Source organism: Carassius auratus, chromosome 16, assembly GCF_003368295.1.
Source record: "Carassius auratus strain Wakin chromosome 16, ASM336829v1, whole genome shotgun sequence".
Lineage (NCBI taxonomy): Eukaryota > Metazoa > Chordata > Actinopteri > Cypriniformes > Cyprinidae > Carassius > Carassius auratus.
Genome location: NC_039258.1, coordinates 4,823,169 through 4,847,805, shown reverse-complemented (window position 1 = coordinate 4,847,805; position 24,637 = coordinate 4,823,169). Strand labels below are relative to the sequence as shown.

Below are 24,637 nucleotides of genomic sequence, written 5' to 3'. Positions count from 1 at the left end.
AAGGTTGTTGCATTAGCTACAAAACATCAGACTGAGTAGAAATAAGTGATGCTGGGAACAAATCAGAGTTCAGTGTGACTTTTTATGACTTTATGAGTTCTCCTCAAGTGTCAGTATTACATTTTGCTTTCTTTTTGAAGTATCTATCATTTGAAACCTAACAAACATGTTTTTATGAAGTAGTTTGTTTGAAAAGCTTGCTTGTGTTTCTTTAAAAAAAATTGCACTTGGTTTTATATTTTGTGTTATTTTTTTTGTCCAAATATTTTGGAGGCCTTTGAATAATGTACAGCAATCTGTACCTGTCCAAACATTTTTTATACTGCTGATATAATATTACTCTCATAAAATAACCAAGAAGGTGTTGTTTTTGGTGTTAATCTGTGAAATATTACAATATTACATATTTGATAAATGTAAGGTATTACAATAAATATGAAATATTAAAATATAAATTCTAATATCTGTATACTGTCATGATTACAGGGATGATTCTGCTTAACTGAATAAACTAACCATAACTTGTATTATGCCATAGCTAATTATTGTCATATGGACATTCATACACTCATCTCTGGTGTACAACAGAGTACTTTCTTAAATGTAACATTGAAATAAGTTGTTTTTGGAAAGATTTTTTGAAACTTATGTATTACAAAAAGTGACATAGAAATCTATGTTCTGTTGCGTGGTTCAGCTGATTCAGAGGGAGATTTTAGTTGGTTGAAAGATGATGAAGAAATCGATGAAGATCGCCATGTAGTCGAGAAAATTGATGAGTCCTCGAGTAAACTGATCTTGAAGAATGTTGAATTAGATGATGCTGGAAACTATACCTGCGTGTTTGAAAATGATCAAGGACAGAGGAAGATTACCTACCAGATCTACGTCTACCGTAAGTTCCCTTCTTCTGGTTCTTGTTCCTGAAGACTCATAATGTTCCTGAGCATATTTACTTGTGGGTTCACATAATTTGGGAATGATTCTCATTTGAAATTTTGTCCAACAATCAGAAACACCGGACTTTGGCGACACATCAGTGTACCATGAATTTCTGGTGAACCAGACAGTGGAGATTCCCTGCGAGGTGTCTGGGCAGCCTGCGGTGGAGATCCTCTGGTTTCGGAATGATAGCATTATTAATGATGACGGTAAGGAGATGGCCATGCTGCAGGTTCTTCTGCTCTTTTATGTGGTATGGGGGTCTCCTCACCTTCCTTGCTATCAGTGATGCCTGTAGATGGCAGGATGGCGATGGTGGACGATCTGGCAGGGTTAATTTTGGCAGGCATTTTTGATAAAGTCTTAGTCTTGAGATGAAAATGCTTAATAGTCTTAGTCATATTTTAGTCATTTGAGTCTGTCATAGTTTTAGTCTAGTTTTAGTCTACGAAAAGTCATTGCATTTTTGTCAACTTTTAGTCACTACTTTTAGTCAATAGTTTTAGTCAAACTGTAGTTACTTGTACCTTGATCAACATTATTGTCCAAAAGTATAGACTTAACCCAAACCCTACTCCTAAACCTAACCCTACCCATATTTTTTTTCCTAAAATCAGTGGGAAATGATAGCTGATTAACAATGGTGTAGAAGCACTTAACCCTGATTGTAAGAATTAAAAAGATATTTCCTGAAGAGTTATATCTCAAATCTTATTGCTTGATTTCGAAAAATGTAATGTCTGGTGAATGGCGCTAAAAGATTAATGCTCTATAAAGAAAATCCTACAACCTACAATTAGCTATTTAAAAAAAAGCAAAAGTGAGTTTAAGACATGCTATTTAGCTGAATCAACCATGCAATTTTAACTTGCATCTTTGAGCTCTTTTATAAAGTGTAACTTGTAACTGAGAACTGCACGTCAAAAGTTCTGGTGAGCTACTTACAGTAGCAAGTTTACAATGACAGATATGCCGGATATATAATATGGAGATGTAAACTTATTTGTTCAAGGACTTATAATGGACTGGAATCATTATTTCTGCGAGAAGTAATAAAAGCTGTTGGTGATTCTTGGAGTTTTTGGAGAGACATGTTTTTCCCAGTGAGTCTATTTTGCTAAATAATGATAAGATTTTTGGTTTTGTGGTGAACTGGCCATTTAAGAGTGTGTGTGGGCTTTTAAATGCTTAGTCTCGCGAACTTAAAGTAATACTATTGCATCTTTGACATTTCTCATGCTCTACAGTAACTTCCCTCTTCTCTTTGTACAGGACGAGGTAATCTCAGAATCCTGTCAGATAAGTCTCTGCAGATTTCAGGAATTCAGCAGGAAGACAGCGGAACCTACACGTGTGTGAGCAGGATCAAGGGACGCCCCACAGAAAGGGAGCTCCAGATCTCTGTTGATGTTAATGGTGAGGACATAGAGGAATTAATCATGTTTGTTCTTAATGTGGTCAGGCTGAATATGTCCTCTTAATATCTGCTTTACACATCCCATTCTCCAGAGCCACCAACCGTCCTGATTGACCAGGACACAAAAAGGGTTTTGGCCGGACCCGACACCACTGTGTCTATAACCTGCCGGGTCAAAGGAGTACCCCGTCCAAATATTTCATGGACACTGTATGTATATCAGTAGAAAATGCTATAATATTTCCTTCATGCCTACCTATAATCCTTAGTCTCAGTCTTTTTAATATTTGTGAATCTACTTTTGAAGTCAAATTTCTAGTTCTTACTTGTTACATGCAAATAATCCATCCTGACTACTTCTATTGCTCCATTTCAAAACATAGTGAGCTATCTACATAGGAAGCATAATAGGTATTACAGACAAGCCGCTACCTTTTTAGAGACTTTCTTTAGGCTGATTTCTAAGGCAAGGCAAATTTCATACACATAATGACAGTTTTGAATGCTTTACATAAAAGCAATGCATAATAAATAAAAATAACTTAAAAAAAGAAATGAAAATAGGAGAACTTTATTTAAAATTTATTTAAAACTAATTATAAATTGATTCTAAATACTGAAAAAATTGTTCAGTCCACTAATAAAATGAGCATGTTTGTGCTTATGGTGTTAATTTAGAACCACCCTAATGCTAAATGTTATTGAAATCAGTTGTAGACAGCAAGGCAGCTCAGTAATGTTTGGAACAGAGCCTATATGGCATGTGTTTACACATATTCTTCAGTCTTAGAGTCCATCTTGTCGTTTTGTATATTTGGAGTTTCCTTTTGTCTCTTTAGTTTTTAGTTTTCCTCCCATGAGCATATTTGTGTAGTCTTAATGAACAATAGTGGCAAACAGACTGTGCTTCTGGATCTTTCCCCTCAGCCCATCCACCTCTGACGAGTCCCGTCACAAATACAGCTCTGATAAGAGTGAGCTCACCATCTCTGCAGTGACCAGGAGGGATTTTGGAAAGTATGTTTGCAAGGCTACCAATAAGATCGGGGAAGACTCCGACACATTTACTTTAGATGTCTCAGGTAAAACAAGACTATCTTAGAAAACTTCAAATGAAGTCATGTGTCTATACTTTCTGAAAGTACGGAGGCATTGAATGTGGCAGCTGGTCTGCATCCATTTGTTTTTAGTCAATATACAGTAACAAACATTAACATGAATCAAAATTGATCCCATTTACCATCTTAATGAATATTTACTTTCCTAATGAAGGGATTTCTTTGATGGCCAGAAGGTTTAAGAAGTTGGCCCATACTGGTTGTTAAATGTTAAATAATGGATTTGAACACCCATTTTCCATGATCCTATCAATCCATTCCTGAAGAATAAAATCAAAACAAGCAAGCATATTCTTTCTGAATATCCTGTTTCATTTAAGTGTAAACTTCCACCTTGTACCATGTTATTTGGACATGAATAAATCAAGTTATAAGGACTTGTCTACCTTTAGTTGAGTTTACTCAGTTTGCTTTAGTTCATCCTACATGAAATATCTGAGTAGAGATAATATGTTTACATCATGTAGAACCACTGTCCATGCAAGTTTAGCCAAAGTGTTATAAAAACATTAGCAAGTAAGATATAACTTTTCTTTACACATGATGTTAATTGTTTGCAGTTTAAGGATGTTACTATGTGTACATCATACACTAGCACTCTCATTAAAGTTGCTTTTTTTTAAATTAAGTATTTTAGACGTTCTTTCAACCAGGTCCTCAACCCAACCACAAGCTCCACACTTCACCACAATGGTAACTCGCACAAAATACACCACTATATAGTCTTTTAAAATGCCCACATAATAGAGCATTATACATGAAAAAGTCTCCTTATTATCACATTTTATTAAAAACTGCATAAAATAACACTTTATTTCAACATTTTCTCTCCCCATATCCAGTCCTGTGCAAAGCATGATGGGAAGTGTAAAACTTATTTTGAGGGACTTGATTGAAACATGTTCTTTCAAAATGAAAACTTTATGTTAAACCAACGAGAGACAGGTTTAAGTCAGTTTAACATGACACAATCATGTTGAAATGAAAAATAGCCAAAATGGCATTAATTCAACATGAATTGTTCAGGTAAAGTGAACAAAACTAAAAATTCATTTTTTTGAGTGCAGTCACAAACACAGATAATCATTTTAATGTGCTTTTTATTTAGCCAATGAATCTTATCACTTTTCTTAAACTTAACAAATAGTGTTAGGGTTGGTATTTGATATATTTAAAATCACTCAATCATTGATGCAGTGATCCATTTTCATCTCTTCCTTGCGTTCATTTAATAATTTAGTATAGAAAACATGCATTTTAAATGTATCTTTACTGTATTTTTAGTTTTTGTGTTAAACATGTTTAATTATTTTAGCAATATCAGTATTTAGACTACCTGGTAGGACTGATTAGAGCAAGCTCAATAATATCATGCATTATGTCCTTAACAAAAGGTTCACCCTTTTAGTGATATGAATTGATTTCTCTTTCTCTTGCAGTCAGTCAGCCGGCGTTAGGGAAAGGAGGAGTGGTGGGAATTGTAATGTTCATCTTCTTGGTGCTGATGGTGTCAGTAGATGCTTTCTGTTGTTGCACCAAACACTGCGGCCTGCTTAATTTCCTCGCTCACAAAATATTTGGATACAAGATTTCAGTGTCTAAAGGACTGGATGAAGAGGCCAATAATTCCACTGGGTAAGACAACTTCATCCTTAAGTGCACAGTCTTTAAAAAATACTAGTCTTCTGAATACATGTGATACATTTGTGTGAGGAAAAGTCCTCACATTATTTTCATTTTTTGGTGAACTATTCCCGTATGTAAAGTACACACACATCAAGAAAGTGCAAAGATACTTTACTTTGGAATAGAAGTGTAAATAATTAAATATTGTAAAATATATAATAATTATACATTTTATTGTATTCCTCACTGTTATGAACTGGTTTATAACAAAAGCTGATTATAATTGAAACAATAACACTTCACAATAAAGATTGAATAACGTTTAAAAACAATACAATAAAGAATAGAGGGTTTTAACCAAATGTTTTAAAACCATGTTTAATGTTTGTTTGTTTTTTTTACTAACATAACAACCGAGATAAATTAATTATATAAATTAATTTTAAAAAATGATGAATGCATTTTAAACAAACTAAGTGTTAATATTTTAAATATGTTTTAGAATACATATAGACAAAATGATTAATAATTCTCAAAAAAACTCATAATTAACAATTAACCTTATGATCTTTTTTTATATTATGTCTAAGATGGTGCATTCAGATGGATTTGCTGTGTCCTGTGTATGATTGCTCTCTCCTAAGCTTCAGTCCTCTTTTCTCCTTTGGTACAGAGACGTGAAGCTGGGCGGGCTAACACTACCACGAGGCAGCATCCCAAAGCTTCAGTCACCCAGTGGGGCAGTGAATGGCGCTCATTCAGAGGTCACGTGTGACAAAGCGCCTCTTACCAAATTCAAGTAGGTGCCAACCTCAAATGGGTGAATGCAGCTGGGCATTAAAGCTGTCATTCACAAAAAAATGGCATGTGGGCTTTATGTTACACAACCAGGTTTAAAGGCAGAGTTCACCCAAAAATGACCAGTTTGTCATAATTTACTCCTCAAGCTTTCCAAACTACATATGACATTCATGGGTATATGCAACAAAATAGAAAACAATGAGTAAATAATCACTGAATTTTCATTTTTGATAAACTATTGCTTTAAATAAAAAAACGGCCATTTTTCAACTCATGTTTTCACAATTATTACTTTTTATTATATTCTCTATTATTCATTTCCTCAGAAAACAAACAATCCAGCTGCATCATTAACACAGAAAGCAGCTTCTGTATTTTCTCTATCACATTCATTGTAGAAGTAATGATATGATCTCTTTTTTTTTTGTAGGAAGAAACCAGAATCAGGTGATGCAGCAGCAGAGGCCTAGAGAAAGATATTATACAGGACACAATTTGAATTCACTGAGTGAAGGAGCTTCACACAATCTCGGGACAAATGATTATGAGCTTGAGGGTGAAGTGTGTAATTATTTTTTTTAAATACAATATGTAAGATATTTGTAAAACAAAATGTTTAAATTCTACAGCTCTGTGGCGTTATGAAACATGGCTCAACCAATAGCATGAGTTGTGGGGCGGGACCATCTGTTTGTCTGACCAATGACAGATGAGGGAGTGTTTGAGAAACCTATTTGTAAGATATAAAACTTCATAAATGACATACTTTTTTTAAGTGATGCTATGGGACATCAACCATCATTCAATCATTATAAAGAACGACTGTTATTTGCAGGAAAACGTTCAAGTCATGTGTGATTTAGATTAAATTTATTCAATTGTGATTGTACTACATGGAAATGTAGGAGTATTATGAGTGTGATCCAGCACTGTAAATACTGTACATCACAAATGCTGCTTGAGCTGAATGTATGTTCAGTAGTGAGCAGATAAAAGCAGGATGCAGCTAATATTAGTAATATTACTGTCTTAATGGGAGCATAATATCATAGAATAATAGCATCACTAGTGTAGTGTTAATTTATTGTGTGTTTAACATATGCTTGTAGCTTGTATAATATCTTGAAGGAACAGTTGAAAGAAAATGTCCAATGGATTTGGAAAGTTTAATGTGAACGATAATGCCTTTTGTAAAGATAAAAATAACAGTTTGAGTTAGATATAGATATTACTTTGCATTTTATTTGTTTCAACTTCATATATTGTTACATTTATGCACCATGTATGAATGTTTTGCTCAAGTGAATATTAAATGTGGATGTAAATACAGATGCCTGCAGAAAGATGTACATATAGATTTATTAATAGTTTTTGATCTTTCCTGTACATTATGTAAATAATTTCTTTAATGCTTCCATACTCATTATATAGAGTGTCTCTATAGTCATGTTGTACTCAGTTATAAATGCATTCGCAACTATAGACATTTGAGATTGTTTTCAATAAAAAGAGATGAATACATTCAACAGCTGCTGGTTAAAGCTCATTATTCACAATGCTAGGAGTCATCATTCAGTGTTTGTAACTAAGAAGGCTGTAGATCACGGTGTCGTTCTCTTGATTTCTGCAAGGTGGTCTACAAAACAAAAGAAATTAAAAGAAAAGGTCTGTTATTGTTTATAAAAAATGGTGAAAAAAAATATGTCAACGCAGCCAATTCTAGGGGTTTACGAATCAATTCCACAGCTTTTCTCCCACAAATAAGCATCATTACAACATTATTTTATCATTACCTGTCTGAGGTTGAGGAAGCAAGCCTTAAATCCACATATAGCACATTTGTGGTAAGGTTGTCCTCAGACTCTGGTGATTTTCTCAGGTTCTCATAGATCTCCTCTGTGACAGTGACTGCAGGTGTCTGATCAGAAATGAAAAATCACTAGTATTGATTTAGTGTGCAATAATAATTCCTTGATAATTAATGAGATGAACTGTTCATGTCTTTGATACCTGTTCTGTGGGCTGCTTCTTTGATGTAAACTGCTTCCTCCTCCTGTAAAGATGTAAGATGTAATAACTTAGAATGCTCAGAATAGTACACATACTTATTATTTAGTAAGTGAAGGATTTGTGTAAACTGATTCCATGTTTGCCTGGCCCATCGATAGTGAAATCAGAACTGTGCAATAATAAACGCAGTGATGATGGGGAAGTCATCGAAGGCTTGTGTAATGTGTAGAGTCATTTCCACACAGTACAAACTCATGCAATCAGTTCAGGTTTATGTTCTCTCAGCATTCCAACATTATCACATGCTGTGCGTCCACTCACCTTATAATGAGACGACCAAACATGACTAACAGTAGTACAGCCATTAGAAACAAAAACACAGCTGCTGCGGTCAGGAAGAAATTTCGGTTACTGGCCACTATAGAAAAAAACAAAAATGAAATAATTTGTGTAAACTTTGTTTCGAATTGCATAATTAACTTACTATGTCTTATACAAGCTTTATGTATGCACGCAGTATTTTCCAAAATGTGCAGTATAAAGATGTTATTTCCATGTGTGAGTCATGAACTAGTCACATTTAACATTTCTGATGTTGTAAAACATAACTTTTTACTCAAAGTTTCATACACCACCGGTGTTCTAACAAATAATACTATCAGATTATGCTACTTTAGGTTGGGGTAGGTGTACATGTAAAGCCTTACACCTTATTAATATCATGCTGGAAGCAAAATCTGATAAGTAGCACTTTTCGCTATCGAATTATGCTACCATCTGTTTTAATGGGAGGTAATGAAATCTGAGAGGGTAGCACAAATCGTCAGAACAACTGGATCTGTATTATAGGTTACTGCACAATATTTAGTTAGCAATAAGCTAGTATTCCATTTCGAGTGCAATTTCACAATTACCTTCAACTTTCAGTGCCGTGACTGTTGAATTTTGAGAACCCATGTCATTTTTAGCAGTGCAGAAGTACTGTCCGTCATCCTTCTGACTGGCAGATTTGATGGAGAATTCACGATCTGATCCTATATAAGAGACGTATGCTTCTTTGATCATAAACCAACTGTAGTTTGTCACTGCAGGATTGGCATTGCTCTCGCAGATTAGAGTCAGTGAGTTTCCTTCTTGTATCTTTCCAGATGGCAAAACTGATATTTTGACGTTCTTTGGACTATCTGTGGGGAGAAGCAACAGGATCTGTATTTGCAAGAGAACTATGAAACTTTAACAAGCAGTGTTGCAGGTGTTGCATCAAAACCGTTGACTGGGTTAGTGAAATTTCCTGAAATCACCCAGCTTCCTCATTTCATGGAGCTTATTTGACATAGAGGTCTGTAGCAATTTCAAATGCAGCATCTTACTCTACTATAGGCATGCATATATGATGCACAGACATTACAGTTTAAAATAAGGGTTTTATATGATTATATATTTTAAAATGTGCCCGTATCCATTACTCCAGGCTTAAGGGTCACATGATCCTTTGGAAATCATTCTAATATGCTGATTTGCTGCAACATTTCTTCTTATTCTCAGTATTAAAAGCTGTTTGGCTGAATAATATTTTGTTTATGATGCCTTAAAAGGCACTTAACCAGGTTTTTGAACAAAGCTATGATGTGTTTTAAATGACAGACAAGCCAGAGATGTGAACGTACATCTTACATCAAGCAATACTTCATCTGCTGAAGCTGAGCGGGTGTTCTTCAGACCACAGGAGTAGTAGCCAAAATCATCGGATGAGACAGAGGTGATTTGGAGCACACTGCCAATGGCTTCTGGAATCAGACGTTGGTTTTTAAACCAGGCAAACGGCTCTTGTGTTAGGATGCAGTTTTCTGTGCTGCATGTCAGTGCCACAGGGTCTCCTTCCTGGATGTGTTCATTCACCTTTTTTGTTTTTACTGTTACTCTAAAAGGTAGAACTGTTAAAGGTAATGTAGATTAATGAAATGTAACCAAAAAAAAAAAAAAAAAGTCAAAACGAAAAAAGGAAACACCAACATCAGCATCCCATGCTTTATTGGCACTGATGGTTCCATGAAGAATCTTTAACAACCATGGAACCTTTTCATTGCTCAAAAGGTCCTTTATAACATATTATGTTATATATATATGTTATACATATTATGAAAACATATTATTCAGATTATTCTAATGTTTTCAACAGTAAGAAAAAGGGATTCTTTTAAGAACTGTTCACTGAAAGTTTCTTATACTATGCTATATCACAAAAAAAAAAAGTGTATACTGCTTATATTTTATTTCTTATTGAAAAAGTATAGCCTTTCATTTACCTGCTACAGTGAGCTTTATACCACCCCATCCAGTGTATTTTCCTCGAGAGGAATATGTTTCAAAGCGGAAGAAATACATTCCAGTGTCACTTTTGGAGACATTGTGTAACTGCAGTGAGCAGTTTTTGTCTCGGTTTGCATACGTTGTTCTGTTTTTGTACAGCTGGTGAATCTTGGCTGGTTCTGAGTTATAGACAGATATTCCCACCTGTGATCCGTCTTGTTTCTGATGAGCTTCAGGTTTGAACCAATATGTTGTTTTAAGTCTGTGAGAATCCGGACAATCAAACATGCAGCTGAAATCCACAGATGCTCTTTCCAATGCACACATGCTCCCAGGGTTGTATGAAACTGACCATGAAGCCACAGCAGCTAAACACACAAAAAATGTTTGTTATGATTTCTATAAGTCACTGATACTCCTTGTTCTTCACCCACAAGCACTTTTTTGGAGTCTAGATTTAAAATGATTATTCTTAAAGACTATCGGTGACCAGATCTGACCAAAATGTAAAGTGGTCACAAAATGGCTTAACATTATTCATTTTTCTTTTTTTCTTTCAACAACTAGGATTTCTAGGAAACATGGTAATTTTAAAAGTGTGAAATCCAAACATGGAAAAGTCGTGGAATTTCTAAAATGAAATAGATTTATTAAATTATATAAGCTCTTAAATATTTTATTGAGCAGTAATTACACCAGAAATATATTTGCCTTAAACTCAGTGAGTATTATCACAGAGTCAAAATTTTTATAATCTCTCAATCTATTTAGTCAATAACATCTACAAATAAAATCTAATAAAAATTAAATAAAAAACTCACCTGGAAAAAGCAGCTGCAATAATATGTTGATATAAAACATGTTTTCTCCGTTCAGCAATTTTATCTAAGAAGAAAACACTTTTTTTATATGCATCCGTAAGTTTCAGTCTTACTCCACGACAGGACTAATATACTTCAGCTTGCATCAGTAAACGGATATCCTTGTTCCACGGCAGAAAACTTCCCTAAATCTGTTCTTGTATTAAATTCCTTTGCTTAAATATTATCAAAAATATGTTTATTTGGTGTATTTGATATGATTTTAATCATGGCAGGCTGAGTCTACCCTTACGAAAGGAAAATATATTTACCAATATATTTCTTAAAATATATTGTGATATATTGTAATATATTATTTTCCCTTTTTATTTTCTAATATTTTATATATTTGAATACATTTAATAATATATTGATATATTTATACATATATTATATAATATATTGCAAAATATACAAATGATTGCCGCTTTCAATATATTGCAATATATTGGAAAAAATAAATATATAAGAACATATGCCTAATATATTACATGATATTTTCCAATATACTGCAATATACTGGAAACAATTTCCAATATACTTTTGTTTCATAAGGGTACGTCCATAATGTTTATTTAGTGAAACTCTGCTGATTTTTAACACTTAAACAACATATTAAACAGAAACCTAGGAAGGAAAGGACAGCGAATGTGAGATGGTGTTAGAATTTATAAATATATAAGTATAGAAGGTGATGGAGGTGAGTAGAAATTATTCTCATCCTGTCAGAAGCATTGAGAGAAAGTTCCCTCTACATTCTACATCAAGTCTGTATTGCCCATATTGCATATTTTTTTTCTCTATGAAAAGGGAAAACTGCTCCATGGAAAAATAACAGGGAATTGGAAATGTACACCTCCAAAAAAATGTGTGAATAAATTAGTGAGATACCTACTTCAACACATCTGGACTCTTCTGTAGCCTCACAGTTTTTGTAGCAGTACTAGTCTATAGCGCCCCCTGCTGTCAAGGTAAAACAAGCATTATTCAATTGTAAATTCCCTAATTATTATTTAAAATAAAATAAAAATATTTCAGTCAAAACATTTATTTTGCCAAGAGGAGGACGAATCTGTCCTCCTATAACTATAATTATACTTTGTCGTACGGTCTAAATAAGACTAATACTTCTGTAACACAGTGACTAATGCAAATCGATGTGATTTGGAGGTTTTTTTTGTTGTTGTTGTTTTTTTTTTACGAAGAGAAGAGACCTAAACTGATCTCGGTTTCCTGCGTCTTCACCTCTATGGTCTTTCTTTTACTGTCTATGGTCTTCACTGAAGAAGGGCCAAAGGACTCGTGTGACGTATTTCCTCCGCGACTGCAGGAGCGGTAACGTCGATGAAAACAAACGGTCCATTTTTATTCACCTGTCTTTTTATTTTTTTCCCGCATATTTGCTTGAATTTCTTCATCAGGGCAGATTTCATGGCGACTATGTATTTAGTTAAAGCGGGGCTGTAGATAGAGTTTAATTCAGCCTGGAGCTTTAAAACAGAATCATGTGGCATCTGAACATAATTTCTCGATCATTTACAAATAAGTTATCGATTTTTATTTTATTTTTTATTGCACTCGAAAGAATAAGTAATCGTTTCAAACAGTGTTTATTTCTTTAAACTTGACAGTTGTGGACAGTTTACCACAGGTTTCTGTACTTGTTTACCTTATTTGAAGTGCATGGGTTTGCTTTTTAATCGTCATCGGAGTGTACAGCTTGTTTGGCAATAAGACGTGCAGATAAATATTATTGTTAATATTTATTAATTACTGACTTATTTGTTGCAGATAACGCTCAGTATGGCGTTAAAATCTGGAGAGGAGCGCCTGAAGGAGATGGAGGCAGAGATGGCTCTGTGAGTTCTGTTCTTCACAGTTGATTTCTCTAATGTTCAGTTCTATCTGTTTGCAGCACGTCGTTGCTCTCAGGACAGTGTTGTAGTGTTTCTGACAGTATCCTTGTTTCTCTTGTAGGTTTGAGCAGGAGGTGTTGGGAGGACCTGTGGCACCTACAGTAGTTGAAGCTGTGCCAGTCGCTCTGGCAATGCCCGCCGTACCCATCATCAGGCCCATCATTGGTACAAACACCTACAGAGAGGTATTCATGATTTCTAACTCAAAAAAATATTTCTAATATTTTGCGTTGTAGTTTTTTTTATAAGCTGAGATCCAAAAATTTATTAGTGAAAATGCTTTTGTTTAGATTTTTTTTTTTATTTGCAAATTTTTAGTTTATTTATTTATTTATTTTCTGTAGGTCCAGCAGAGTTTGGAGGCAAGAGCTGCCACTTTTGTTGGTCCTCCACCTACATTTGTTGGTCCTGGTACATCTATATGAATTCACATTTTCTCATTACACACTTTAAGACAAAGTTATATATAGAAATGAACTGACAATAATCTGTTATTTATCTGTAGCTATGCCGGCAATAGCGCCTCCTCCAATGATGCGTCCAGCATTTGTCCCGCACGTCTTACAAAGACCAGGTGATCAGATTCAGTCCTATGTTTTCTTTAAAACTCTTGTTCATTTATGTTTTAAAGGTTATATGTGCATATATATATATATATATATATATATATATATATATATATATATATATATATATATATATATATATATATCAGTGGTATCTGTAATTGCATTATTTATTCTATTAATGCGGAAACCATTAAATTGAGGATTTTTTCAAAGGTATATATATATATATATATATATATATATATATATATATATATATATATATATATATATATATATATATATAAAACGGCTCTGGTTATTAAATAGTGAAAATATTTTTTTGATATTTATTTAGAATTTTTAAAATACATTTTACATATCATTATAAAGCCTTAAATATTATTACGTATATTTTAAATGTTTTTTTTGTTTTTGCTCCAAAGTGGGTCAGAGAATGCCAGTGATGCGTGGTCCACCTCCTCAGAGCATGATAGCGCCTCCTCTTCCCAGACCTCCACCTCCTCCACCCATGATGATGGCTCCTCCTATGTCAGGACCCCCTCAGCCCCCCATGGCTCCTGTTGGACCGCCCATGGGACCCATGCCGTTAGTGGGTATTTTCTGAATTGTAATCAGCTGGGTGTTTTATTCATTTCGAGTTAGCCTTGTACTAAAAAAAATGGTCATGGTAGTATCTCAAATCTTTTTCTCATTTATTGGCAGGTTGGAAGCATGAACCCTATGACTTCAGCACCACCACGACCAATGCCTCAAGACCCTCCAAAGATCAGTCCCAGTGTTATACAGGCGGCCCCCACTGTTTACACAGCTCCTCCTGCGCCTAAGAGAGCTGACCTCAAGAGCCAGAAACAAGCACGCATAGTAAAGTATCAACACACCACTTACATATCGCCTATATAGTCTGTTTACCATTGCTTTGACATGTTTCATATTAATGAAAGCTAGCATGTGTGTCTGTGAGAAATTTTAAGCACCTTGTGCGGTTGTAAAATCTTTTTTTCAGGAGGAGTTGTCAGCGTTGGTGGCAGAGCAGCAGGCCGCAGTCATGGCAGCTGGGCTTCTGGAGTCAAAGAAGGAGTCGCTCACCGATGACAGCGTGATTGGGCCGAGCAAGCCGGAGCCTGAGCCTACACATGTGGAGGTTTAATATGATTCGGGATGACATGTTAAACTGTCCCGTTTAGACAGAGATAGTCCTTTCCATCAGATAAACCATCTCTAGTCCATCGTATGCCATTAAGGGTGCAGAAATTACACATTTAACCTTTACAAATCAAATAATGAAAGAATATAAAACCGCTATTGGATTAAAATAAAAAATAGTGTTGTTTTAGTAACAATTTATCTATAATCCTATTTATTAATATTTTAAATGGGCTTGTATTCTATATTTTCACTTTTGCTTTATGTGCTTTTTTCATTTGAATATTCATATTTATATTTCTCAAATTAAACTCCAATTCAAACTTGTTTCTTGCATCATAGAATTTCATTTATGTTTCGTTTAGGTTTATTTATTTTGTCTCTGAAATTTATATTTTATTATATTTCAGCCTTAACGACTTTGACGACAGCAGTTTGTAGTACTTATATCACTGGATAAAGAAAGTTAGTTTATAAATATACTCAATAGGAATTCTTGGTATGAATATTGCTCTATTTATTTCTTCTTCTACATGCCCACAGCCTGCTGAAACTAGCACAGAAGATAAGAAGAAAGGAAAACAGGAAAAGGTGAAGAAATGCATCCGGGTAGCAGCTGGTGTCACATGGGAGGACACCAGCCTGACAGAGTGGGATTCAGGTTTGTGGACATTTAGTAAATACAGTCTTCTCTTCATATTTTCTTAAAAAAGAAGCCTAGCACATAAATGAACGCTATGCTGTTCTTGGTTTCTCAGATGATTTCCGGATATTTTGTGGAGATTTGGGGAATGAGGTGAATGATGACATTCTTGCGAGAACGTTTAGCCGTTATCCATCCTTCCTGAAGGCGAAGGTTGTTCGTGATAAACGCACTGGGAAAACAAAGGGTTATGGCTTTGTGAGCTTTAAAGATCCAAATGATTATGTGCGTGCCATGAGAGAAATGAACGGTGAGTTAATAAGCATAATAACAACTGTGTTTAGATCAATAACAGTAAACAATAACAGAAAAATACAGTTTATCATATTATATACAAAGGTTCAAAGGTGATTTTTTTTTTTATTAATTTTTTTTTTTGCAAAATACTTATTAAATAAATAAATATTTTTTTAATAAGTATAAATATTTTTATTTAGCAAACATACAGTAAATTAACCAAAAGTCTCAGTAAAGACATGAATAATGCTTCAAATGAATGCTGTTCCTTTGAATTTTATATTCATCAAAGAATCCTGTAAGATTCACATGTATCAGGAAAATATTAAGCAACATTTTTAACATTTTCATTTTCAACATTGAATTAAAAGTGTTTCTTGAGCACCAAATAAGAATATTACAATGATTTCTGCAGGATCATGTGACACTAAAGAGTAATGACTGCTGAAATTTAGCTTTGCATCAAAGCTGTGAATTACTTTTTTATGACCATCACACTGTAAACACATTCATTTGTCTTTATCTTTAGGGAGGTATGTGGGCAGCAGACCCATCAAACTGAGAAAGAGTTCATGGAAGGATCGTAATCTGGAGGTCGTGCGCAAAAAACAGAAGGAGAAAAAGAAGTTGGGACTGAGATAATCCATCTGTACTGAAACCGTGTACTTGATTTGTTTGTTTGTGTGTGTGTGTCACCCAGGACCTGTATAATGGAGTAGGAATCACTCACACTTCTGCAATAGTTGCAAATAAACAAACGGAAGCTTCTTAAATGCCCCCTATTACTATTAAATCTACATATATTTCCATGGGTAGTATTACACACTGACCTCTCCCTCTCTTAGCATGCTGAAAAATCATGCAAATTCTTTCACTTGTCGAAAAATGTTTCCATGTATAAAGTGTGTTAATGAAACTGGTTTGGGTGTTGATAATATCGGTTTCAATTATTTATATTTTTTTAAATATCTCAGAAGCAGCTAACTTTATACTTCACAAAGGCAGTTACATTTGTTGCTATATACGTTGGATGTTTGAATTAAGTAATGTGTAAAAAAGGCAAACCTTTTCAATAAACTGAGAAGTTTCTTTAATTTAAATCCTTATCTGTTTTGTTAACTCATTTAAATTCAAAACATTATTGAATGCCTCAGTTGATAACTCTGAAAACAACCACCAGGGGGCATCACTTAGTTGTTATTTCGTCTTAAATGGTAAATATTTTTTAAAACCTCTTGTAAATGCTAATAATACGTATAATTTAAATGTAAAAACATAATGATTAAAAAATACCATTTATGAATTATTTGTGAAAAGCTCTCATACATGAGGAGTTACTGGTGCTAGCCAGCTAACCACACACGCCCACTTGCATGTATTTCTAAAAGACTCATTTCCTAAAGCTGGGGTGAAAAAGCAGAAATGGCTCGTGCATCAACCTGTCTGACAGACAATTGAGAATATACGCACATCACAACACCAAGAGAAAATGCATCGTAGAGCCACTTGTGAGTTCTTAATTCTTAATCAAAATTAGGACAACTCTTTATTTTTAGTTTAATGTTATCTGGTTGTTTTCAGGAGCCTGGTTAAAATATACTTGTTGTGTGTGTATCGTCTCTGTTCGTGTTTTCACATTTATTACACTGTTTTTCATTTCATTGTCCATTTGTTAACATGTCACATGTGGTTGTGTAGTTTCTTATATTTGTTTGTGTTGTTACCATATTAATGTACAAACTACAATATTTCCCAGGAATCCTGTGATATGGTATGTCATGTCTTGTTGAATGTACCTCGAAATATCATGGTATATTTATACCATGGAAAATTATAGTACTTTGAGATACATATTAGTACTGATTGTAAACAAAGTACGGGAACTTTGTTTCCTTGTATACCCTGACATACCATGTTTAAATACCACTCGTGTATTATGGTACTCCAAGATACTTTAAGAATACCAGTGCATTTATTGTATTTATTTATTATTATTATTACTAACACCATAGTAGTGACTGATTACCATATTTATGTACTATGTATTTTATGATGTTACTTAAAAACAAACAAAGAATACCATTGTTCTATCATTTTACATGCCACAACAGTCCGTAAACCCAGTGTTTGCCCCAAACAACCTAAATCACAAAAATACTGGTTAAAATTAGGCTCTCATAATTTTAAAACTCATATTCAGGTTAATTTCTTTCCTTTATTATTTTGTTAATTCCACTGGATGACGATTGCGAGCCTCCGCCCATTTATAAGCGGCGCGTTCCAGGCTTCCTTTTGTCCAACGGGCCACCTCAGTGGAGCATTCCATTCTGAAAAAAGAGGGGGGATAATGTTTTGTTATGTTTTAGAAATTATTACTTTTATACAGCAAACAGCGCTCCTGTCACATTCAGCGGAAGTAGACGACGAACGTAGTTTCTACATGTTTTGCAATGCGTCGATACAGCTCTTAAAAACGCTCTCGACCGCGTTTGGATAAAGCGAGGCCTCCCACAAGTTGTTTTGGGAGCGGCGAAGAGCCCCTCGTTTCTACCAGCGAGCAGAGAGTGGAGATGGGCGGGAGAACACGAGAGGACGATGCCGCTGTTCCTGGGAATCTGCTTGATTTAAGTCTTCTCTCTGAGTAAATGGTTTTTTTTTTTGAATGTCACAGTTTTGACATTATGTATTTGAGCGGGATTTTTGGAGTTGCTTGAGGGCGCGCTGGACATTTCTTCCTCCTCCTCCTTTAGCTCTTTATTGGGGTTCTTCGCTCAAACGTCGCTCAGTTTTTGGCGTCTGATGGTGCTTCTGCGCGATCCTGATTATAACTACACTACTGCGAAATACAACCAGGATGTAAGCAAAAGCGTTGATGTGGGAAGGAACTTTGGAAACGCATATTGATCCAAACACGGAGCCCTGTTGGTCCCTCCCGCCTAAGCTGGAGATAGGGATGGTGGTAAGTTGTATTTCTGTATTAAACCCTTCACAGTCATCCTCAGTGTTTAATGTTTTTCACTGCAGACCATTTCAACTGCCTCCACTTTCCTCCTACTGATTGAGTTGGTTGTATTGAGGCCGTTGTTGCCATTAGTTACAAGATCAGCATCAGCAACACTATGCATCTGACAAACAGCTATTGTCCCTCAACTCATATTGCCAGAAAGGGGTTCACTGTTTTTTTGGAGGTGTTTGAGCCCCTCCCAGCTAACCATTCCCACCCAGCCAGCACTATTCCTTTGGGAATACAGCTCCTTTTCAGGGTATAATTTCATTTATCTGCCACTGTGATGCACTCATCATCAATATCCATTTCAGTTGTCAGGCATATGCATCATCTTTTGTTGTGCTTGCATCATTATTTCTCAATCTGATCTAACAAAGACATGTCCTGAAACTCCTTGTCCCATCATGAATATTTCAGGTGGCTGGATACATGCGTTTAGACAGTCTGTTGAAGGTCTTTGAGTCGTCTAGACTAATGTTGTTGATCAAATTACTGTTTGCTCAGTGGTTTGTTTAAAAGCAGTGGGACTGCCGGTTCTTCTAGAGACTAACTAACTGACAAACATACTCACTTTGTTCAAGCGTTTGGCTTGATTTTTTTTGGGAAAGCACTGGTCTGTGTTAATGCTTACTCAGTCAACATTGACTTAGACCAGTCACTGGTTGAAATGCAATGTCATGTTGTCATAGTTCTTTGTAAATCACCACAAAGAGTTGCAAAAAGGGAACTATGATTTCAGCATGTTAAGAGATGGGATGATAACATTTCATTAAACCACCAACCAACCAAATTTGTTTGTGGTGTCTTTTAGCTGTAGAGTTTCATCTGTTGCCTGAATCTATTTGCTCAAACGGATAGTTAATCCAAAAATGAACATGATGTCATTGTTTACTCTCTCTTTCATGTGTTTGCAAACCAGTATGACTTTCTTTCTGTGGAAAACCAAAGGAGAAGAATATTTACAGAAAATAATAGAAGTGGATGGGGACCAGAGACTGTCAAGCTCAAAAAAGCACCCTAAAACGATCCATATAATTTGTATGCTATTTTTGCAAGCTTTATAAAGTCAAATGGCAGGTTTATATGTGGGACTGATTAATGTTAACTGTATTATTAAAATGTTACTAAAATATGAAAATTAGAAAATTTGCTGACAATTTACTAACTGTAACAATTTACTTATACTTGATAAATTGACTCATCTCAGACCATCCAAGATGTAGATGAGTTTGTTTCTTCATCTTAACAGATTTGGATAAAATCATTGCATCACTTTCTCACCAGTGGATCCTCTGTAGTAAATGGATGACAGCAAGAATGAAAGTCCAAACAGTTAATAAAAACATTGCAATGATCCACAAATAATCTACACAACTCCAGTCCATCAATTAAAGTCTTGTGAAGATGTGTGTTTGTAAAAGGAAACTATAACCCCATCATTAAGATGTTTAGAACTTTAAACCATTGCTTCCAGCTAAAACACAGTGTTCTATATCCATAATGTTGCTCTCTTCAGTGTAAAGAGAGAAATCTGCACAGACCAGTCAGTGTTTACAAGTGACAACAGTCCAAAACTTGTGATGTTTTTTTATCAGCTGTTAGGGCTCTCGTTCTGACGGCACATCTTCACTTTAGTGGATCCACTGGTGAGCAAATGATGTAACGCTAAACTTCTCTAAATCTGTTCTGATAGAGAAACAAACTCATCTATATCTTGGCTTGAGGGTGAGTAAATGTTTTGCAAATTTTCATTTTTAAGTAAAAATAAAAATGATTCCTTGTTTGACACTGGTGTGTTTCAAAGTAGAAAGAAAGCATTACTAGTTTGAAAGGATGAGCAAATTACGACCGTTTGTTTTTTTTAGGTGTACTGTTCATTTAAGTAGCCGTCTTAGTTTTAAGACCGTAGACGTTAATTCTCCTTTATGTTGATTTGAGAGCAGTGCTTTGTTGTGGCTGGGATTAGTGCGGGCTTGGTCAGACTTCAAATAAGCTCATGGTGAAAACTAATGACTAGAGCGAGACGCTGGGTGTGAGGAAGCACTAGGCGATCAAGGTGTTTAATTACCGCCACAGCATCCTGGTTTAGCAAAGATCATGTGTAGGAACTTGGCAGTGTGTCTGTGGACGCTCCTGTCTAGAAGATTTACGATGGATATTTGGGAGACAGAAGAATGCTAGCTTTTAAATTGAACATATCAAACTCTTCATATAGTTTAATTGAGGAAAATTATTTTGCGATAATTATCATTTATCAAATTATCGCCCAGTCCTATGTGCATTAAAAATCAGTACAGTTTGACTCTGAGGTCTATAGTTCCTCCTTGATGATAAATGTCTAGGTAGAGCTTAGCACAGCCTGCATGTGGGCTGTCTTGAAGACCCGGGACCGTTTTCTCATTAATAATGAATATAAAGAGCATAGGCTGTATTCCAGAATGTATTTACTTTATATAATAGACTAAAGCTTGGATATTAAATTAAAGGGATAGCTAGTTCACCCCAAAATAAAAATAAAAAAAAGAATTCTGTCATTAATTACGCAACGTCATGTCATTTCAAACCTGTAAGACCTCTGTTCATCTTCGGAACACAAATAAAGATATTTTTGATGCATTCTGAGAGTTCTCTGACCCTCCGATAGACAGCGACTTAATTAAGATGATCAGCATCCAGAAATGTAGGAAGGAAATCGGTTAAATAATCCATGTGACATCAGGGGTTCAGCCGTAGTTTTTAAAAGCTACGAGAATAAATTTTGTATGCAAAGAAAAAAAAAAGACAATTTTGAGTGAACCATCCCTTTAAGGTTACCAGTTCAAGCTTAAAAGGATAGCGCACCAAAAAATGGTTTACTTACCCTCAAGCCATCCTAGGTGTATAAGACTTTCTTCTTTTAGATGAATACAATCAGGGTCATGTTAGAAAGTTCCAAGCTTTATAATGGCAATGAATGGGGATCGAGATTTTGAAGCAAAATAAAGTGCATCAATCCATCATAAAAAGTACTACACAAGGTTAACAGGGGTTAATAAAGGCCTTAAGAAGTGAATTGTTTGTTAACTGCTAACTGTTGCTCTTAGTTAACGAGAGACTGGCATTCCAGTGGATGATGTAGGTGTAGCATAAAAATACTAATATTTGGTTTTGTAATATATATTCAATGTTAAAACAGTAACAACAGTCCTCTTGTTCTGAAACAAATGTTAGTATTTTTAATGGGTCACAGACACTTAGCTATCATTTTTAATTTTAATTAAATTCTTATTTTAAATAATCTTGTCTGTTAACGGTTAATAATGGTTAACGAGCGTCGGTTGTTGGTTAGGAAAAATAACCAAAATAAACATCCCTACTTAGGTATTTTAAAATAGCTGTATCTCAGCCAAATATTGTCCTATCCTATATATCAATGGAAATTGAATTTATTTCTAACTTTCAGGTGATACATAGGGTAAATCTCAGTTTCAAGCAATTGACCCTTGTGAGTAGTTTTGTGGTCACATATTTTTGTCACAGTATTGTTATTTTTTTCTCCATACAATGGATGCAAATAGTCACAAAAACTATTTAGTTGCCCACATTTATCAGAACACATTATCAATATATTTAATATCTTCTGTTTTCCACAGAAGAAAGACATACAGGTTTGAAAGGAATTTAAATTTTCCTTGTGATGTTTTTCATTCTGAAAAAGTAGTCTGTGGTCTTTCAACAAGCAACAGCCCGCTTGGAACCATGGAAATTAAAACGAGCCTATCAATATGCAAATACAGCCCCACACGGAGACATGAATAGAGCATCACATGCTCATATCCTCAGAGAACATGCTGTTTGCATCAGAGACAGCTGTGTTACGCAACCTGTGCCTCCATCACTCACTGCCACTTGGGCTGCTGCAATTACACAAAAATCTCCTGCATGTTAAAGACTAGAGAGAGGGCAGAGAGAAAGGGCAGGCCAGTATAATGCCTGCCAATCTTCATTTTCATCATTATCTCATCCGTTTCCTGTTTACCGTTCAAGTCGTGTGTCTCTCAGACACTTCCCCAACTGCTCTTTTTCTTCTTGGATGAAAAGGTTGGGCATCCATCTAGTGCATTCTGGGTTTTTGTGTGTGTGTGTTGTTCAGCTGCAGCCCTTTATGTATTAATGTATTATATATGTGAGGGTTTATATAAAGGTTAATTTAGTGATTCACTCACAATATGCTGTTGTATTAGTGGTGTATAATGTACGCAGGTGTAGAGCTAATGTTAAGGAGATGGTGTTGTGTGATTTAATCTTCAGAGAAAAAGAAATGTTTGTAGTTCATTCAGACTCTTTTGGAGATTCCTTTATGCTTTAGATGTTGAAGTCCTAAATAAATGTACTCACCCTATTGTTGCTCCAAACCCAATTTTTCTTCTGTGACACACAACAGGTTACACAGAATGTTTATGCATGTTTTTTTTCAATGCAACAAAAGTGTTAGCTAAAATTACATTCACTTTTAGCGCTGTTCTGTTATTTACATAGTGGAAATGTGTTAAATTTGCAGTATTTATCCTATTTCCATCCAATTTACTTTTTAATTATTTTGTAATCACTTTGTGTAAGTTTCTGTTTTTTTTTTTTTTTTTGGTAGCCCATTTCACTGTGTATATGCAGTCTGAATAGATTTAACGCACCCATGAACATCTAGAACAGTGCTTCAATGTGCTTAAATCAGATATATTGGTAGACATTTTGATGCACTAAACTTTGTTCTGTGGGAATTTTTTTTAAATGTAAACTTAACTTGTGTCTAGGAAAACAAAGGAGAAAAATAACACCACGGAGGACAAAAAAGATCTTACAACTCGTTATACCAAGTTTTGAAGTAGCTTTGTGTTAGGGTGGCAAAATGGCAAAAATATATCACAATTTGTTTTTCGTGAATGTAACAATTTATTATTCATTTTATCATCTTAGTCTAAGCAGTACGCCAAACTAATTTCTATATTTAACAAAACAGAGCCTTACAAGACAACAAAATGTACAATAAAAAAGAACATTTAGTTCAAAGTGGGCAAAGATAAACATCTTTGTCATTATTTTATCTTTGTAATTAAAAAATAAGAACAAAGATACACATTACAAATAAACATAATGAAAAAAGATAAAAAATAAAACACTATTTACACTACACTGTGTAATTTATACACTTATTAAAACAGCTGTATAAAAGTTCTATAAACGTATTTTAATATAAAATAATAAGAAGAAGAACTCAGATAAACCATAATTGTCGTAGTTGTCTGTTTATTATTCATGTTGAAACAATGAAAGCAGTTAAATCTTAAAAAAACTGTTTACTTTCATTTTAAAGCAACTGTGTTTATATGTAAACTAGTGTTAAATTTCAGTATTTGGTACTGATACCAGTGAAAATCCACGGTTCTCTGTACCAATTTCGGTACCAAAGCAAAACACAAAAATATGCTAATTAAAAAAAAAACTTCTACTCATTTACAATTGTGTTTAAAGTTTTTCTACAAGTTATATAATTATGAAAAACAGTAAACAAGTTTCAACCAAATTTAATTTGTCTTTTCATTTATGACATTTAAACATTTTATTTTTGGTAAATAAAGGGGATTTGCTATTAAAATCAAAACATGCAAGAAATATTGTGATTTATTTCTTTAAAAAATAAAAAGTTTTATAAATTTTTTCAACAGTAGTAGCAGTATCACATACATTTGACTAAATAATAGTAATATTTCTAGCACAATGCCTTTATGTAAAAATTTACTTTTAGGCTTAATGAATGCATATTTGTCATTTTAACTGAACTTAAGACTGGTGGTGATGCTTGAGATGTTTTTGGTCATTGAGGGTTTCTGTAAAAAAAATATAGTAATAGATCATATTAATAATTATTAAAAGATAATACTACTACTAATTCTACTATCATACTAATGTATATACAATGCACTATGAATTGATGAGCT

At 34.5% G+C, this 24,637-nt stretch overlaps 5 protein-coding genes across 16 annotated transcripts in view; 4 read left to right on the top strand and 1 right to left on the bottom strand.

Annotated features, from left to right (window-relative positions):
• Positions 1-4,129, top strand: part of LOC113115839 (neural cell adhesion molecule 1-like) — a 27,468-nt gene extending 23,339 nt beyond the window's left edge. The window contains exons 4-9 of one of the 2 annotated variants that reach the window (XM_026283502.1): positions 698-895; positions 1,014-1,151; positions 2,215-2,358; positions 2,452-2,569; positions 3,287-3,441; positions 4,107-4,129. In XM_026283502.1, the coding sequence (XP_026139287.1) occupies positions 698-895; positions 1,014-1,151; positions 2,215-2,358; positions 2,452-2,569; positions 3,287-3,441; positions 4,107-4,114 (761 nt within the window). In that variant the 3' untranslated portion in view covers positions 4,115-4,129. Of the gene's footprint in view, positions 1-697; positions 896-1,013; positions 1,152-2,214; positions 2,359-2,451; positions 2,570-3,286; positions 3,558-4,106 lie in introns of those variants that run through there. The other variant, XM_026283501.1, reaches the window with a different exon arrangement.
• The window catches only part of LOC113115838 (neural cell adhesion molecule 1-like), a 51,863-nt gene extending 44,632 nt beyond the window's left edge, over positions 1-7,231 (top strand). The window contains exons 15-17 of the mRNA XM_026283499.1: positions 4,917-5,112; positions 5,777-5,902; positions 6,335-7,231. Of these exons, the coding sequence (XP_026139284.1) occupies positions 4,917-5,112; positions 5,777-5,902; positions 6,335-6,374 (362 nt within the window). The 3' untranslated portion in view covers positions 6,375-7,231. The remainder of the gene's footprint in view (positions 1-4,916; positions 5,113-5,776; positions 5,903-6,334) is intronic.
• LOC113115840 (B-cell receptor CD22-like) lies at positions 7,128-11,187 on the bottom strand. Its single transcript, XM_026283503.1, has 8 exons — positions 11,046-11,187; positions 10,221-10,592; positions 9,582-9,848; positions 8,829-9,098; positions 8,236-8,332; positions 7,915-7,957; positions 7,698-7,822; positions 7,128-7,540 (listed from the first exon to the last, which is right to left on the bottom strand). Exons 1-8 carry the CDS (start codon positions 11,083-11,085, stop codon positions 7,477-7,479), a joined length of 1,278 nt encoding a protein of 425 aa, XP_026139288.1. The 5' UTR covers positions 11,086-11,187; the 3' UTR covers positions 7,128-7,476.
• On the top strand, positions 9,088-16,614 carry LOC113115841 (RNA-binding protein 42-like). 4 transcript variants are annotated; one of them, XM_026283506.1, is made up of 12 exons: positions 9,088-9,191; positions 9,559-9,673; positions 12,876-12,943; positions 13,062-13,185; positions 13,345-13,411; positions 13,506-13,574; positions 13,995-14,161; positions 14,275-14,433; positions 14,576-14,713; positions 15,259-15,376; positions 15,474-15,668; positions 16,185-16,614. In XM_026283506.1, exons 3-12 carry the CDS (start codon positions 12,888-12,890, stop codon positions 16,295-16,297), a joined length of 1,206 nt encoding a protein of 401 aa, XP_026139291.1. In that variant the 5' UTR covers positions 9,088-9,191; positions 9,559-9,673; positions 12,876-12,887; the 3' UTR covers positions 16,298-16,614. The 4 variants fall into 4 exon arrangements, with proteins under 4 accessions (XP_026139291.1, XP_026139289.1, XP_026139290.1 ...); XM_026283504.1 differs by lacking the exons at positions 9,088-9,191; positions 9,559-9,673 and adding an exon at positions 12,363-12,441; XM_026283505.1 differs by lacking the exons at positions 9,088-9,191; positions 9,559-9,673 and adding an exon at positions 12,396-12,735.
• A 281-nt stretch (positions 16,615-16,895) lies between these two features.
• LOC113115837 (rho GTPase-activating protein 33-like) overlaps positions 16,896-24,637 on the top strand; it is a 56,990-nt gene continuing 49,248 nt past the window's right edge. For 3 of the 8 annotated variants that reach the window (XM_026283489.1, XM_026283487.1, XM_026283493.1), the window contains exon 1: positions 16,896-17,163. In XM_026283489.1, the coding sequence (XP_026139274.1) occupies positions 17,145-17,163 (19 nt within the window). In that variant the 5' untranslated portion in view covers positions 16,896-17,144. Of the gene's footprint in view, positions 17,164-18,104; positions 18,615-24,637 lie in introns of those variants that run through there. The other 5 variants (XM_026283488.1, XM_026283492.1, XM_026283495.1 and 2 more) reach the window with 3 other exon arrangements.